Source organism: Hylobates moloch, unplaced genomic scaffold (assembly GCF_009828535.3).
Source record: "Hylobates moloch isolate HMO894 unplaced genomic scaffold, HMol_V3 SCAFFOLD_21, whole genome shotgun sequence".
Lineage (NCBI taxonomy): Eukaryota > Metazoa > Chordata > Mammalia > Primates > Hylobatidae > Hylobates > Hylobates moloch.
In genome coordinates this window covers 16,462,751-16,475,161 of record NW_026652296.1, presented here as the reverse complement: position 1 = coordinate 16,475,161, position 12,411 = coordinate 16,462,751, and the positions used below count along the sequence as shown (strand labels likewise).

Here is a 12,411-nt window from a genome sequence, read left to right as displayed (position 1 = left end):
CATAAAAGAAGGGCCATTTATTTGTTCATGATATGTGGCTTGGCAGTGTGGGCTGGGCTCAGCTGGGACAGCTTGCCTCTCACACGTGGGTAGTGGCTGACCTCATTCCTGCATTTGGGGCCAGCAAATTTAAGACAGTAAATGTGATTACTTTGCACAGTGCCCAGCTCAAGATGAAATTATTATTATCACCATTCTTTTTCATTCATTTATTCAAATATTTATTGAACATCTCCTAGATGCTAGGTCCTGGGGATAAATTAATGAGCAAAATCTAGACGTCATTCTTGCTCTCATGGAGTTTGCAGTCTTAGAAAAAAAAAAACCATGAGTCTTAGATGGCAGGAGGAGCAAAGCCATGAAGACGCACACATTGCAAAGTGGCACGCGTACAGGAATGGGAGGAACTAATGGCCCTGTTTGCAGTCTCCATGGGGCTGAGTTGTTCTGGTTTTATATTTGAGAGAATTCCAACTGCTGTGTGAAAATGGATTTCAAGGGAGACAGAGGGGAGGCTGGTGCAGCAGCTCAGGTGAGAGATGATGTTGGCGTGGACTGAGATGGTTGCAGTGGAGATGGTGAGGTGTGAATGGGCTTGAGAGGTATTTTGAAGATAAGATGAGCAGGAATTTACATGGGGGTTGGGAGTGAGGTAAAGAGAATCAAAGATAACTCCTGGGCTGGGCACGGTGGCTGACACCTGTAATCCCAGCACTTTGGGAGGCCAAGGCAGGTGAATCACGAGGTCAGGAGATCAAGACCATCCTGGCTAACATGGTGAAACCCCATCTCTACTAAAAATACAAAGAATTAGCTGGGCGTGGTGGCACGTGCCTGTAATCCCAGCTACTTGGGAGACTGAGGCAGGAAAATTGCTTGAACCTGGGAGGCAGAGGTTGCAGTGAGCCAAGATTGTGCCACTGCCCTCCAGCTTGGGTGTTTGGGAGACAGTGAATTTGTGACACCCAAGAGAGGTGTCACAGAAGCCATTAGATATTCTAGCCTGACTCTCAAAGGAGAGGTCAGAATTTGGAGATTCAGGAGTCCTCAGCCAATACATGGTGTTTAAAGATATAGAATTGGATGTTTTCATCCAGGAAGAGAGCAGAGAGAGACAAAAAGAGAAATCAGGACCTGCTGTATTAGTTATCTGTTGTGGCATAAGAAATTTCTGTCAACCCCAGTGTCTTAAATTTTAAAATAATTTATTATGTCGCACATTTTCTCTGGATCTGGAGTTCTGGAGCAGCTGAGCTGGGCAGCTCTGAGTCAGGGTTGCCTAATGCAGGTTGCCTTCAAGCTGTCAGCTAGGGCTGCAATAATTTGAAGGCTTGACTGGGGCCGGAGGATCCACTTCCAAGCTGCCTTACTCATGTGGTTCTTAGCTAGCGGCCTCTATTCCCTGCTGGCTGTTGGCAGGAGACTTTAGTTCCTTACCATGTGGGCCTCTCAATAGGCTGCTTGGGTTTCTTTACAGCATGGCTGCTGGCTTTCCCTGAGCAAGTTATTCCAGAGAAAGAGAAGACGCAGAAGGCACAATGTCTTTTATGATCTAATGCTGGAAGTCACTCTGCCCCATCATTCATTAGAAGTCACGAAATACAGCTGCTATTCAAGGGGAGGAGAATTGGGCTCCGCTGAAGGGAGGAGTATATCAAGTAATTTGTGGGTGTACTTTAAAACTGTCTTGCCTGGGCCAGGCATGGTCATGTGCACTTGTAATTCCAGCTAGTTGGGAGGCTGAGGCAGGAGAATCACTTGAGCCCCAGGAGTTCAAGACCAGTCTGGGCAACATGGTGAGACTCTGTCTCTACAAGAAAGTACAAAAATTAGCTGGGTGTGGTAGTACATGCCTGTAGACCCAGCTACTCAGGAGGCTGAGGCAGGAGGATTGCCTGAGCCTGGGAGGTTGAGGCTGCAGTGAGTCATCTTCTGGGGGACAGAGTGAGACCCTGTCTCAAATAATGATAATAATTAAAACGTAACTACCACATCTATGCAGAGGTTCTCCCACACTAAGCGGGTATCAGCGCAGAGGAGTCAGCAAAGCCCACCGAGGAGTGGCCAGTGAAGTAGGAAGACCCTCATGTTAGGAGGAACCGTGGGAGGATTGGGTTTTAAGGAGACAGAATGGTGTCAGTGCTGCTGGGAGCTTGAGCAAGCCAGGATAGGAAAGCGTGCCCTCGGCTTTCTACCATGGATGTCGGCGGTGACCTCGCCAGAAGCATTTCACTGCAACCTGGGGCAAAAGCCAGATTGGAATGGACTGAAGAGTGCATGGGAGGTGAGGAATGAAGGTGGTGAGTGTAGATACCTCTTTTGAGAAGGGTAGAGGTGAACAAAGAAGGTGGTGGTGGCTGAAGAAGGACGTGCGGTGACAGGAGGAATTGTTTTTGGACAGGAGATGTACAAATGTGTTCTCATGCTGGTGGAAACAGTGCAGTGGAAAGGGGGAATCGGAGGTTCAGGACGGTGATGCAGAGGCCACGAAGACAGGGGGGCGTGGTTCAGGCAGGGGTCCTATAGAAAACAGAGGACATCTTCAAACGGGGGAAATGGAAGACGGCTCAATAAAGGGACTCTTTATCAAGGCACAGGCAGGATGCAGGGACATCCCAAGGCAGAGAGGAGTACCCCAGGCCTGAAGTCTTGAGATCACAGGGTCATGAGAGCAGATTCAGGAACCTGGACAGAGGTGGTCACTGCCAGCCGTGGTGACTCGCAGAGAGGAGCTGAGGGAAGTCAGTCCGACATCACTGTTGCTCTCCCTCATCTCCCACCCCTGCTTCCTACTTGCCTAACTTTCCGAAACCAGAGGGCATGAGCCCTGGGGGGTGGAGCCAGCAAGTGAGCTTCCTGGGGTGCAGAACAACATGGAGAAGGGGGAGGAGGACCTAGAAAGACAACCCGAAGAGATGTGGAGACACAGCATGGAGCAGGTGCAGAGGGCTCATGGAGGGCTTGGCCTTGGGGTTAGGACACGCCCTGCATTGTGTCCGCATCAGCAGCATGGAGCGGTTTTGCAGCATCGAGGTGGGGAGTGTGGGCTTTCATCTTTGAAAGCTGCTATCTTCTGAATGAAGCATGAGGTGATGTCATTGGCTGAGAGGGAACTGGGGAAAGGATGTGAGAAGTGTGAGAAGAGAGGATGAAAAGATGCAATTGTCTCCACAGGGAGCAGGACACACTCAAGAAATATAATAGGACCCTAGGCAGCACGGAGTGCCCTCCTGGGCTTTGTGGTCCTGAAATTAAAGTGTAACCAGTTGGCCTCATTGTGAGATCACCTCCAGCTGGCAGACCCAGAGAAGTGCAGAAGGGGCTCATCCAGGCCTGGGGTTTGCAAAGGGAACACACAAGTGGAGGAGAAGAGAGGAGAACAGGGAAGGGGTCAGATACCAGATTGCTGCCCAGGCACACACACAAACATGGACACACATAGAAGGCCATCAGCATTTGCCTACAAACATAAACATAGGCATGAACATAACAGTGAGCATGTCTGAGGCAAACATCCAGATTCACCTGGGCTTAAACTGCACTCACATGTGTGGTAATCCCACACCACGTGGACACAGATGCCCAGGAGAGTGGATATCCACGTACATATAAACAATCGGCTGCATGGATTTGTGCAGGCAGACACAGGCAAACGTGCAGTCTATGCAGGTTACAGATGCATGAAGAGATCTGCACACAGACCTGGGTAAAGAACTCACGTATTAAAAGGGGCCTGAGTGGACGTGGAGAAACCTGCTGTGTCTATGCTCATTTGCATGTGGAAATAAGTAGCTTAACAGAGTGGTTACAACCACAGAATCTGGAACCAGATGGCCTAAGTTCAAATCTAGGCTCTGCTCTGACACATATTAGCTGAGGTTTGACTAAGTTACTTAACCTCTCTGTGCCTCAATTGCCTCATCTGTAAAGTCAGGATAATAACATCACCTACTTTATACAGTTGTTGGAAGATCCAGGGAATTACACCACACTTTCCTGGTTCGCCTCCTATCTCTTGGGCTGCTCCTTCTCATGTCCCTTGCTGGTTTCTCCATGTTGCCCAGTATCTAAACCTAGTCCCTGGGCCGGTTCTCTGATCTGTCTACCCACACTCCCTTGCTGGTATCATGCAGTCTGCAGCTGGGGACTTATGTCACTTGATCCTTTCACTGTCCCTCACTCCCATCACAATGGTACCTCCCTCCATATCTAGTGGTGATTCCCTGGTTCATCATTAGAACTTTCGTGCCTGCACATTCAACGCCCTGGCCCTCCATACTTGCTTTGCAAAACCTCAAACCTTGTTGAACCCAGCTCTCCACCTACTCAGCGCCTTCACCTGTGAACCTATATGTGGCTGGAGAAACACACAGGATGCTGGTGGGACTCACTTTGTATTTACAACTGCAAGGCTTAGGTGACCTCAATGCTGCCCCAGACCTCCCCGCTTCACTCCCTAAATGACTCCTTTATGCCTTCTCCTTCCTCCTCAGCCCTCCAGCCACCTCCCCCACATTCTCACTCAGAACTGATCACTTTAGGTTAGTGCAAAAATAATTGTGGTTTTGGCCATTAAAAGTAATGGCAATATATCACTGAGAAAATCGAAGCATTAGAAAGAGATCTTCACAGCTCTCATCCCCACAACGACCCACCCACTGTATCTCATCAATTCTAAGATGCATCTTTGTTAGACCACATCTTAGCATCTCTGAAACTGGAATGTTTATTCCAGTCAATAGTTTAATTCTCCTTTCTTACTTTTGGATAGGTGTCTTATATTTAATAGTAACTTAGATTTGATGAAATACGGTAGCACATATGCCCTCTTGTTACCAAGGATGGACTGTTCTTGTCCTTGTCCAAGGATGGAAGGGATTGTCCTTTAAAACCAATCCCTTCCCTAGTGCATCAGATCCCATCCACTCTCATCCCTGTAAGAACACCACATCCGTAATTCTATCCACTCTTCCCCATAGAATCTTTCCCTTCTCTGTGGCATCATCCACAAACACATGCTATTTTATTCCTCCCAACTTATGAAAATGCTCTTGACTTGTCTCTCACTACTGGCCCATCCTCCCCATTCTAGCAAAATTCCATGGCAGAATGATCTTTGTTCACCATCTCCAATTCCTCTCCTCCCTTTCTCTTTGAACTCCCTCCAAACCAGCTTTTAAGTCAGCATTCTACTCCAGCTGCTCTTGCCAGGGTCGCCAGTTGGTAAACACAGTCACCAGTTCTCAGGCCTCCTATTTGACCTCAACACAGCGTTTGGACACAGCTGAGCACTGTCTCCTCCTCAGAACCCTGTCCTAAGTTGGCTTGCTGGACACCACCCTCTCCTGGTTCTTCTCCTACCTCAAAGGCAGCTCCTTCTTATCATCTTTGCTGGTTTCTCTTGGTGTCAATATTTAAAGTTTGCAGGGGGACCCCGGGTTCAGTCCCTTGCCCTATTTTCAAGTCTGGCTACACTGATACTGTCCACTCTCCTGGCTTTAAATACCACCTCCACATTGACAGTGCTTCTCTGAGCCTGGAACCTGCATCACTAACTCCCAACCCATTATTGCCCCTCGGGGGCCCATCAGGTGTCTTGTTTGTTTGTTTGTTTGTTTTTAAGATAGGGTCTCACTCTGTCACCCAGGCTGGAGTGCAGTGGTGTGAAAAAGGCTCACTGCAACCTCGACCTTCTGGGCTCGAGCCATCCTCCTGCCTCAGCCTCCCTAGTAGCTGGGACCACAGGCGCACATGCTACTGATTCAGCTATTTTTAAACTTTTTTATAGAAAGGAGAGTCTCGCCCTGTTGCCCGGGCTGGTCTCAAACTTCTGTGCTCAAGCAGTCCTCCTGCCTTAGCCTCCTAAAGTAAGGGAGAGAGATGTGAGCCACTGCGCCCAGCCTCATCAGGTGCCTTGAAGATTACCTATTCAAGGATAACCTTCTGATGAGAGCCGTCATTACACTTTACCCCTTTCCCTGTGACTGTGAGCCTCTTGAGGGGAGACATTGTATTGTGTTGTGTCTTCATGCCTAGCACATACTGCCAGGTAACCACTTGCTGAATGAATGAATCCATGACCAAGAAGATGCAGAGCGGAAGGAGGGGGCTCAGGTTTTGACGGTAGGGAGCATTGGACTCATGGAATTCCTGAACTGAAAGGAACAACCTGTTCAAAGGTGCAGAGGCAAGCCTCCCAGGAAAGCAGCCCTCACAGGAAGGGAAGGGAGAGGGGAGAGAATTCCGGGCATGGGGTACAGCAGGGACAAAGTCCTGGAGGCTGAAGTGGGCAGCTTGTTGGGGAAGACAGTGGACCAATGGGCAATTCATGAGACGTCAAGATTAGAGACACATACTAAAGCTAAACTAACTCTTGAAAGGGCTTAACGGCTAGGCACAGGAACTTGGACCTTAAGGTGTAGTCAGTGGGGAGAATTAAAGATTTTTGAGCAAAGAGGAGATGTAAGGGACCAAAGAAACTCCAGAATTTCAGGTCAAAACAACTAGGAGAAAATATTGCACAAACAAGTGTTTTCTAAAAACGCAGGCTAATTTTTTCTTTCTTAATCCCAAATGCGATAGTCAAGCTAAATTTAGATGACACAAAAACATGGTGATAAATAATGTAAAACCACGTTGTGTGAGTTATCCTCTTTTGATTACATCAAAGAAAATTAGTAAGATGTTAGTGCTTAACCCCTTTATGTGTTTAACATCTGCCCTTTCTTAAAAACAAAATGAGGCCAGGTGTGGTGGCTCACACCTGTAATCCCAGCACTTTGGGATGCCGAGGCAGGCAGATCGTCTAAGGTCAGGATTTCGAGACCAGCCTGGCCAACGTGGCAAAACCCCATCTCTAGTAAAACATACCAAAAAAAAAAAAAATTAGCCAGGCATGGTGGTGCATACCTGTAGTCCCAGCTATTTGGGAGGCTGAGGCAGAATTGTTTGAACCCTGGAGGTGGAGGTTGCAGTGAGCTGAGATTGCGCCACTGCACTCCAGCCTGGGTGACAGAGTGAGACTTTGTCGAAAGAGAGAAATAAAAGAAAGAAAGAAAGAAAGAAAGAAAGAAAGAAAGAAAGAAAGGAAGAAAGAAAGAAAGAGAGAGGGAGAGAGAAAGAAAGAAGAAAGAAAGAGACAGAAAGAAATGAAAAGAAAGAAATGAAAAGACAGAAAGAAAAGAAAGAGAAAGAAAAGAAAGAGAAAGAAAGAAAGAAAAGAAAGAGAAAGAAAGAAAGAAGAAAGAAAGAAGAAAGAAAGAAAGAAAGAAAGAAAGAAAGAAAGAAAGAAAGAAAGAAAGAAAGAAAGAAAGAAAGAAAGAAAGGCAGAAAGCAAGCAAGCAGGGAGGGAAGGAAGAAAGAAAGAAGCCAGTCTTGGGAGCAGATACTTTGACGGGCAGTAGTATCCAGCTGGAATTTAATTGCATTTGTTTTGTTTTTGTTGTGTTTACTTTTACCATTGCAGATAGTTTATAGCGAATCATTTAATACTACCGTTAATGATACAGTTTATTTTTTCATTCATCAATCATTCAGTAAAGATTTACTGAGCACCTATTGTATGCCAGGCGCAGTTCTAGATGCAGAGGATACAGCCACAGACAAGACAGACCAAACTCCCTGCCCTCATTGAGTTTCCACTCTAGTAGAGGACAACAGACAATAAACAAAATGAGAATGTCAAGTAGATGGTGCAATGTGGCGCTACATTCTACGGAGGAAAACAAAGCAGGAGAGGGGAGAGTGACTGCTGGGTAAGGTCTTCCTCCACCTCCTTCGCAACTTTGCTCCCGTGCCAGCTTCTCCTGGGCTTCACAGACTATCAATTTATAATTTCCATTTAAAACTTCCATTTTATTTTTTTATTTTTATTTATTTATTTCGAGATGGGGTTTCGCTCTTGTTGCCCAGGCTAGAGTGCAGTGGCACAATCTTGGCTCACTGCAACTTCCGCCTCCCAGGTTCAAGTGATTCTCGTGCCTCAGCCTCCTGAGAAGCTGGGATTACAGGTGCCCGCCACCATGCCTGGCTAATTTTTGTATTTTTAGTAGAGCCACCTCGACCTCCCAAAGTGCTGGGATTACAGGCGTGAGCCACGGCACCCAGCCAAAACTTCCGTTTTAAATTGGCGGTCTGGGAAGCCCAGGAGAAAACGGCATGTGAGCAAAGATGTGAAGGAGGCAGAGGAATGAGCTCTGCGGCTATGCAGGAGAAGACTGAGGCAGCGGGAACAGCAAGGGCAAAGGCCCTGTGGTAGGAATGTCCCTGATGTGAGGAGTTGCAGGAGTCCAATGTGGCTGGAGAAGAGTGAGGAAGGGAGAGAAAAGCAGACTCTGAGGTCTGAAAGGTACCTGGGGGCTAGATCACAGAGGGCCTTACAGGGCTTGGGAGGGTTTCCGCTTTTACTCTGGCCACAACAGTGCATCATCATTAGAGGGTTTTGAGAAGGGAGAAGTGACATTATCAGACATTTAAATTTTAACATGACCACTTTGGCTGCTGTGCTAAAAATAGACTCTAGGGGATAAGGGCAGAAACAGGGAGACCTTTTAAAAGGACATTGTGATAACTTAGAAGATAATGGTCGTTTGGACAAGGACGGTACAAGTAGAGGCGGTATCAGATTCTGGAAGATATCTGAAGTTATCTGAAGATAACGCTGATGGAAATTGCTGACAAATTGTATGTTGGGGTGAAAGAGAATTCATGGTGGGGCCGGGCGCAGTGGCTCATGCCTGTAATCCCAGCACTTTGGGAGGCCGAGGTGGGCAGATCACCTGAGGTCAGGAGTTCAAGACCAGCCTGGCCAACATGGTGAAATCCTGTCTCTACTAAAAATACAAAAATTAGCCGGGCATGGTGGTGCACACCTGTAATCCCAGCTATTAGGGAGGCTGAAGCAGGAGAATTGCTTGAACCTGGGAGGTAGAGGTTGCAGTGAGCTGAGATTGTGCCACTGCACTCCAGCCTGGGCAATGGAGTGAGACTCCATCTCAAAAAAAAAAAAAAAAAAAAAAAAAAAAAAGAAATGAAAAAGAATTAATGGTGGCTCCAAGGCTTTTGGGCAGAGCAACTGCAAGGGTGGAGGTTCCATTACTGAGATGGGGATGAGCATGGTGGCTCTGGGGGGAATTCCATTTTGAATTTGAAATGCAGAGCAGACACCAAGTGGAGCTGTCAAAGGAGTAGTTGTATATGTGTCTGGAATTTCATGACACATATTTGCACTTTATTTATTTATTTGAGACAGATTCTCACTCTCACCCAGGCTAGAGTGCAGTGGCACTGTCTTGGCTCACTGCAGCCTCCATCTCCCAGGTTGAAGCAATTCTCCTGCCTCAGCCTCCTGAGTAGCTGGGATTACAGGTGTACACCACCACACCCAGCTAATTTTTATATTCTTTGTAGAGATGGGGTTTCACCATAGTGGCCAGGCTGGTCTTGAACTCCTGACCTCAAATGATCTTCTCACCTTGGCTTCCCAAAGTGCTGGGATTACAGGTGTGAACCACTATGCCTGGCCACGTATTTGCACTTTAAAAGTCAGCTGATGTATCAGCTGTAAAATGAGGATAAGAAAACAAAAGAGAAAAAAGTCGATTTAAAGAAAAAAATAATAATAGAAGTAGCATGAGGATATGGCAAAAATCACTGAAATTGTACAGGAATGAATAACCCTCAGGAAATACTGGGGCAGGCATGCAGAAGCCAGAGGAGCTCATGGAGAGAAGTGAGTCTGTGTGTTAGGGGAGATTGATCCCCTTGCCTCCTCTTTCTTCCACTCTAGGGCAGAAATGCGAGCTGTGGCTCTGTGGCTGTGCCTTCACCCTCGCTGATGTCCTCCTGGGAGCCACCCTGCACCGCCTCAAGTTCCTGGGACTGTCCAAGAAATACTGGGAAGATGGCAGCCGGCCCAACCTGCAGTCCTTCTTTGAGAGGGTCCAGAGACGCTTTGCCTTCCGGAAAGTCCTGGGTGACATCCACACCACTCTGCTGTCGGCCGTCATCCCCAATGCTTTCCGGCTGGTCAAGAGGAAACCCCCATCCTTCTTTGGGGCGTCCTTCCTCATGGGCTCCCTGGGCGGGATGGGCTACTTTGCCTACTGGTACCTCAAGAAAAAATACATCTAGGGCCAGGCCTGGGGCTTGGTGTCTGACTGTCGGTGTCTCTGTGCTGTGTGTTTCCCCGTGAGCTCTCAGTAACTCACTGTCTCATGAACACTTGGACAGCCCTCCCCGCCCTTCATTCTGAGTACTAATATCGTCAGTGTGAAAACATTCCATAGTTTAGAAGTAGACGTTGCCAATGCCGTGACTCAAGGCCACGGCTCTACTAAAAGAGAGAGAGGAAGCGAGAAAGAGAGAGAAAACAAAACACAGAAACAAAACACGAATGCCTTTTCTATCGATTCAAGGTCTCAAGATGGAACTGTGGGGACTGGTTAGGATCTGAGGTGAGTCCCAGGATGTTTCATCCACCAGGGCCCAGATTCTGGGAGGTGCTGGGGACTCAGAGGGCCTTACCCCTCGCCCCCCCTTCCCTCTTGCCCAGGGAACTCTTCCACAGGACAAAGCCAACATCAAGACTCGACTCCTCTAACCCGTACCTCTGAATGGGGCTGGATAACCGGAGACCCCATGGGAGGTCCCTGAAGATCAGAAGGGGCTTCACGCTTCTCCTGGACATGGACTAGCTTGAGCCAAGGCAGTGGCACGCAAAAATCAGGCTTCGGTGGGGACGGACACCATGAGCACACCCTCTCATTGTCCTTCTGATTTTGCCCATGTGTTGGGTTTGGCTTTAATAGAAATCTCTGAAGGCAGCAGCCATCATCCTCTTCCTACCTTGAGTTTTTCTACCCTGTGAGGTGGGACTTTCCGTAAAAGCCATGTTGACCCTCTCTCAGAAGGTCAGTCCAGCCCAAGTGCAGGGGCGGATCTGGAGGTGGACAAAACTAGGTCCCCCTCCTAGCCTCTGTCCAAGCCATCTCCTTCAATACCCCCCCTTCCTGCCACTCCCGGGGCTGCCCCCGTGCTACACCGTTTCATGGAGCCGGGGGCAGGGGGGAAGTCTCTGCATCCACGCCACCCACCCCAGTCGGGTCTCACTTTCCTGTGCCTTTTGCATGTTGGGAAAGGGTCTTGGTGTCACTGCCGCTCATGCATAGAAACCACCAAAAGCCCCAATAAAGCATCCAGGAGGAGCAGTTGCTTTTCATTTCTAAACCTGTGTTGTCCATCTAGTTCTCATTGCCAAGCGCTGGAGCCAGAAGGGTAGAGATGTGAGGTTTCAGTCTCAGTTCTTCACAAGAGCAAGCAAGAGTTGACTCCCGGTCTCAAGTTGCTGAGTCTGGGGCTGGCTTCCAGATTGACTTTCCAGGGCTCTGACCTTAACATCAACCCAGCTCATTTAGGCTCAGCCCTTTACAGGTTACAAGGCATATTTACAACCTTTTGTTCTCATTAACCTGTGCAAGGGCCAGGTGTAGTGACTCACATTTATAATCCCAGTGCTTTGGGAGGCCAAGGTGGGAGAATTGCTCCAGGCCAGGAGTTCAAGACAAGCCTGGGCAACATAGCCAGACCCTATCTCTAGAAAATAAAATCAAATAAACCTATATATGGATTTCAGGGGCACCCGGGGCACATGCCCCCCACCCCAGTTTCCCAGAGGGAAAACTATTTAAAATGCCCAAAGAACATTAAATCAGGAGTATAATATATAGAATATAAAGCATAGTTTTACTTATTTTGCAAAAAAAAAAAAAAAGTATTAAGAATTTGCACATCTTTTTCCATCAAGGTAAAAAGAAAGCTTAGTCATCCAGGGCCAAGACAGGGCAAAGGTGGAACTTAGAGACCACGAACACTGTCTGGCACCATCCATCCCCTTGGCTAATCAAACATTCACACAGGCCGGGTGTGGTGGCTCACGCCTGTGATCCCAACACTTTGGGAGACCAAGGCGGGTGGATCACGAAGTCAGGAGTTCAAGACCAGCCTGGCCAACATGGTGAAACCTCGTCTCTACTAAAAATACAAAAATTAGCTGGGTGTGGTGGTGCGTGCCTGTAATCCCAGCTACTCAGGAGGCTGAGGCACAAGAATTGCTTGAACCCAGGAGGCAGAGGTTGCAGCAAGCCAAGATGGCACCACTGCATTCCAGCCTGGCAACAGAGCGAGACTCCACCTCAAAAAAAAAAAAAAAAAAATCAAACATCCACACAGACTCTCCCCATTCTTCATTTAACTTCCACTCAAGAACAACAGTATAATACTCAATCCTCACAGGATTTACTGCCTCCTGCAATGAGGACGTGCTAAACCTCTCTCCAAAAATGAGACTCACAAAGCCCCATCAGTCAGTAACATCACTCTGGATAATGGTAGATTCTCTTCTCATTCCTCCTC

The 12,411-nt window shown here is 47.8% G+C and overlaps 1 protein-coding gene across 5 annotated transcripts in view; it reads left to right on the top strand.

Moving 5' to 3' along the window:
• Positions 1-11,780, top strand: part of GDAP1L1 (ganglioside induced differentiation associated protein 1 like 1) — a 42,813-nt gene extending 31,033 nt beyond the window's left edge. For 3 of the 5 annotated variants that reach the window (XM_058432806.1, XM_058432807.1, XM_032142372.2), the window contains one exon: positions 9,788-11,194. In XM_058432806.1, the coding sequence (XP_058288789.1) occupies positions 9,788-10,131 (344 nt within the window). In that variant the 3' untranslated portion in view covers positions 10,132-11,194. Of the gene's footprint in view, positions 1-9,787 lie in introns of all 5 variants that reach the window. The other 2 variants (XM_058432808.1, XM_032142371.2) reach the window with 1 other exon arrangement.
• The last annotated feature ends 631 nt before the right edge of the window (positions 11,781-12,411 follow it).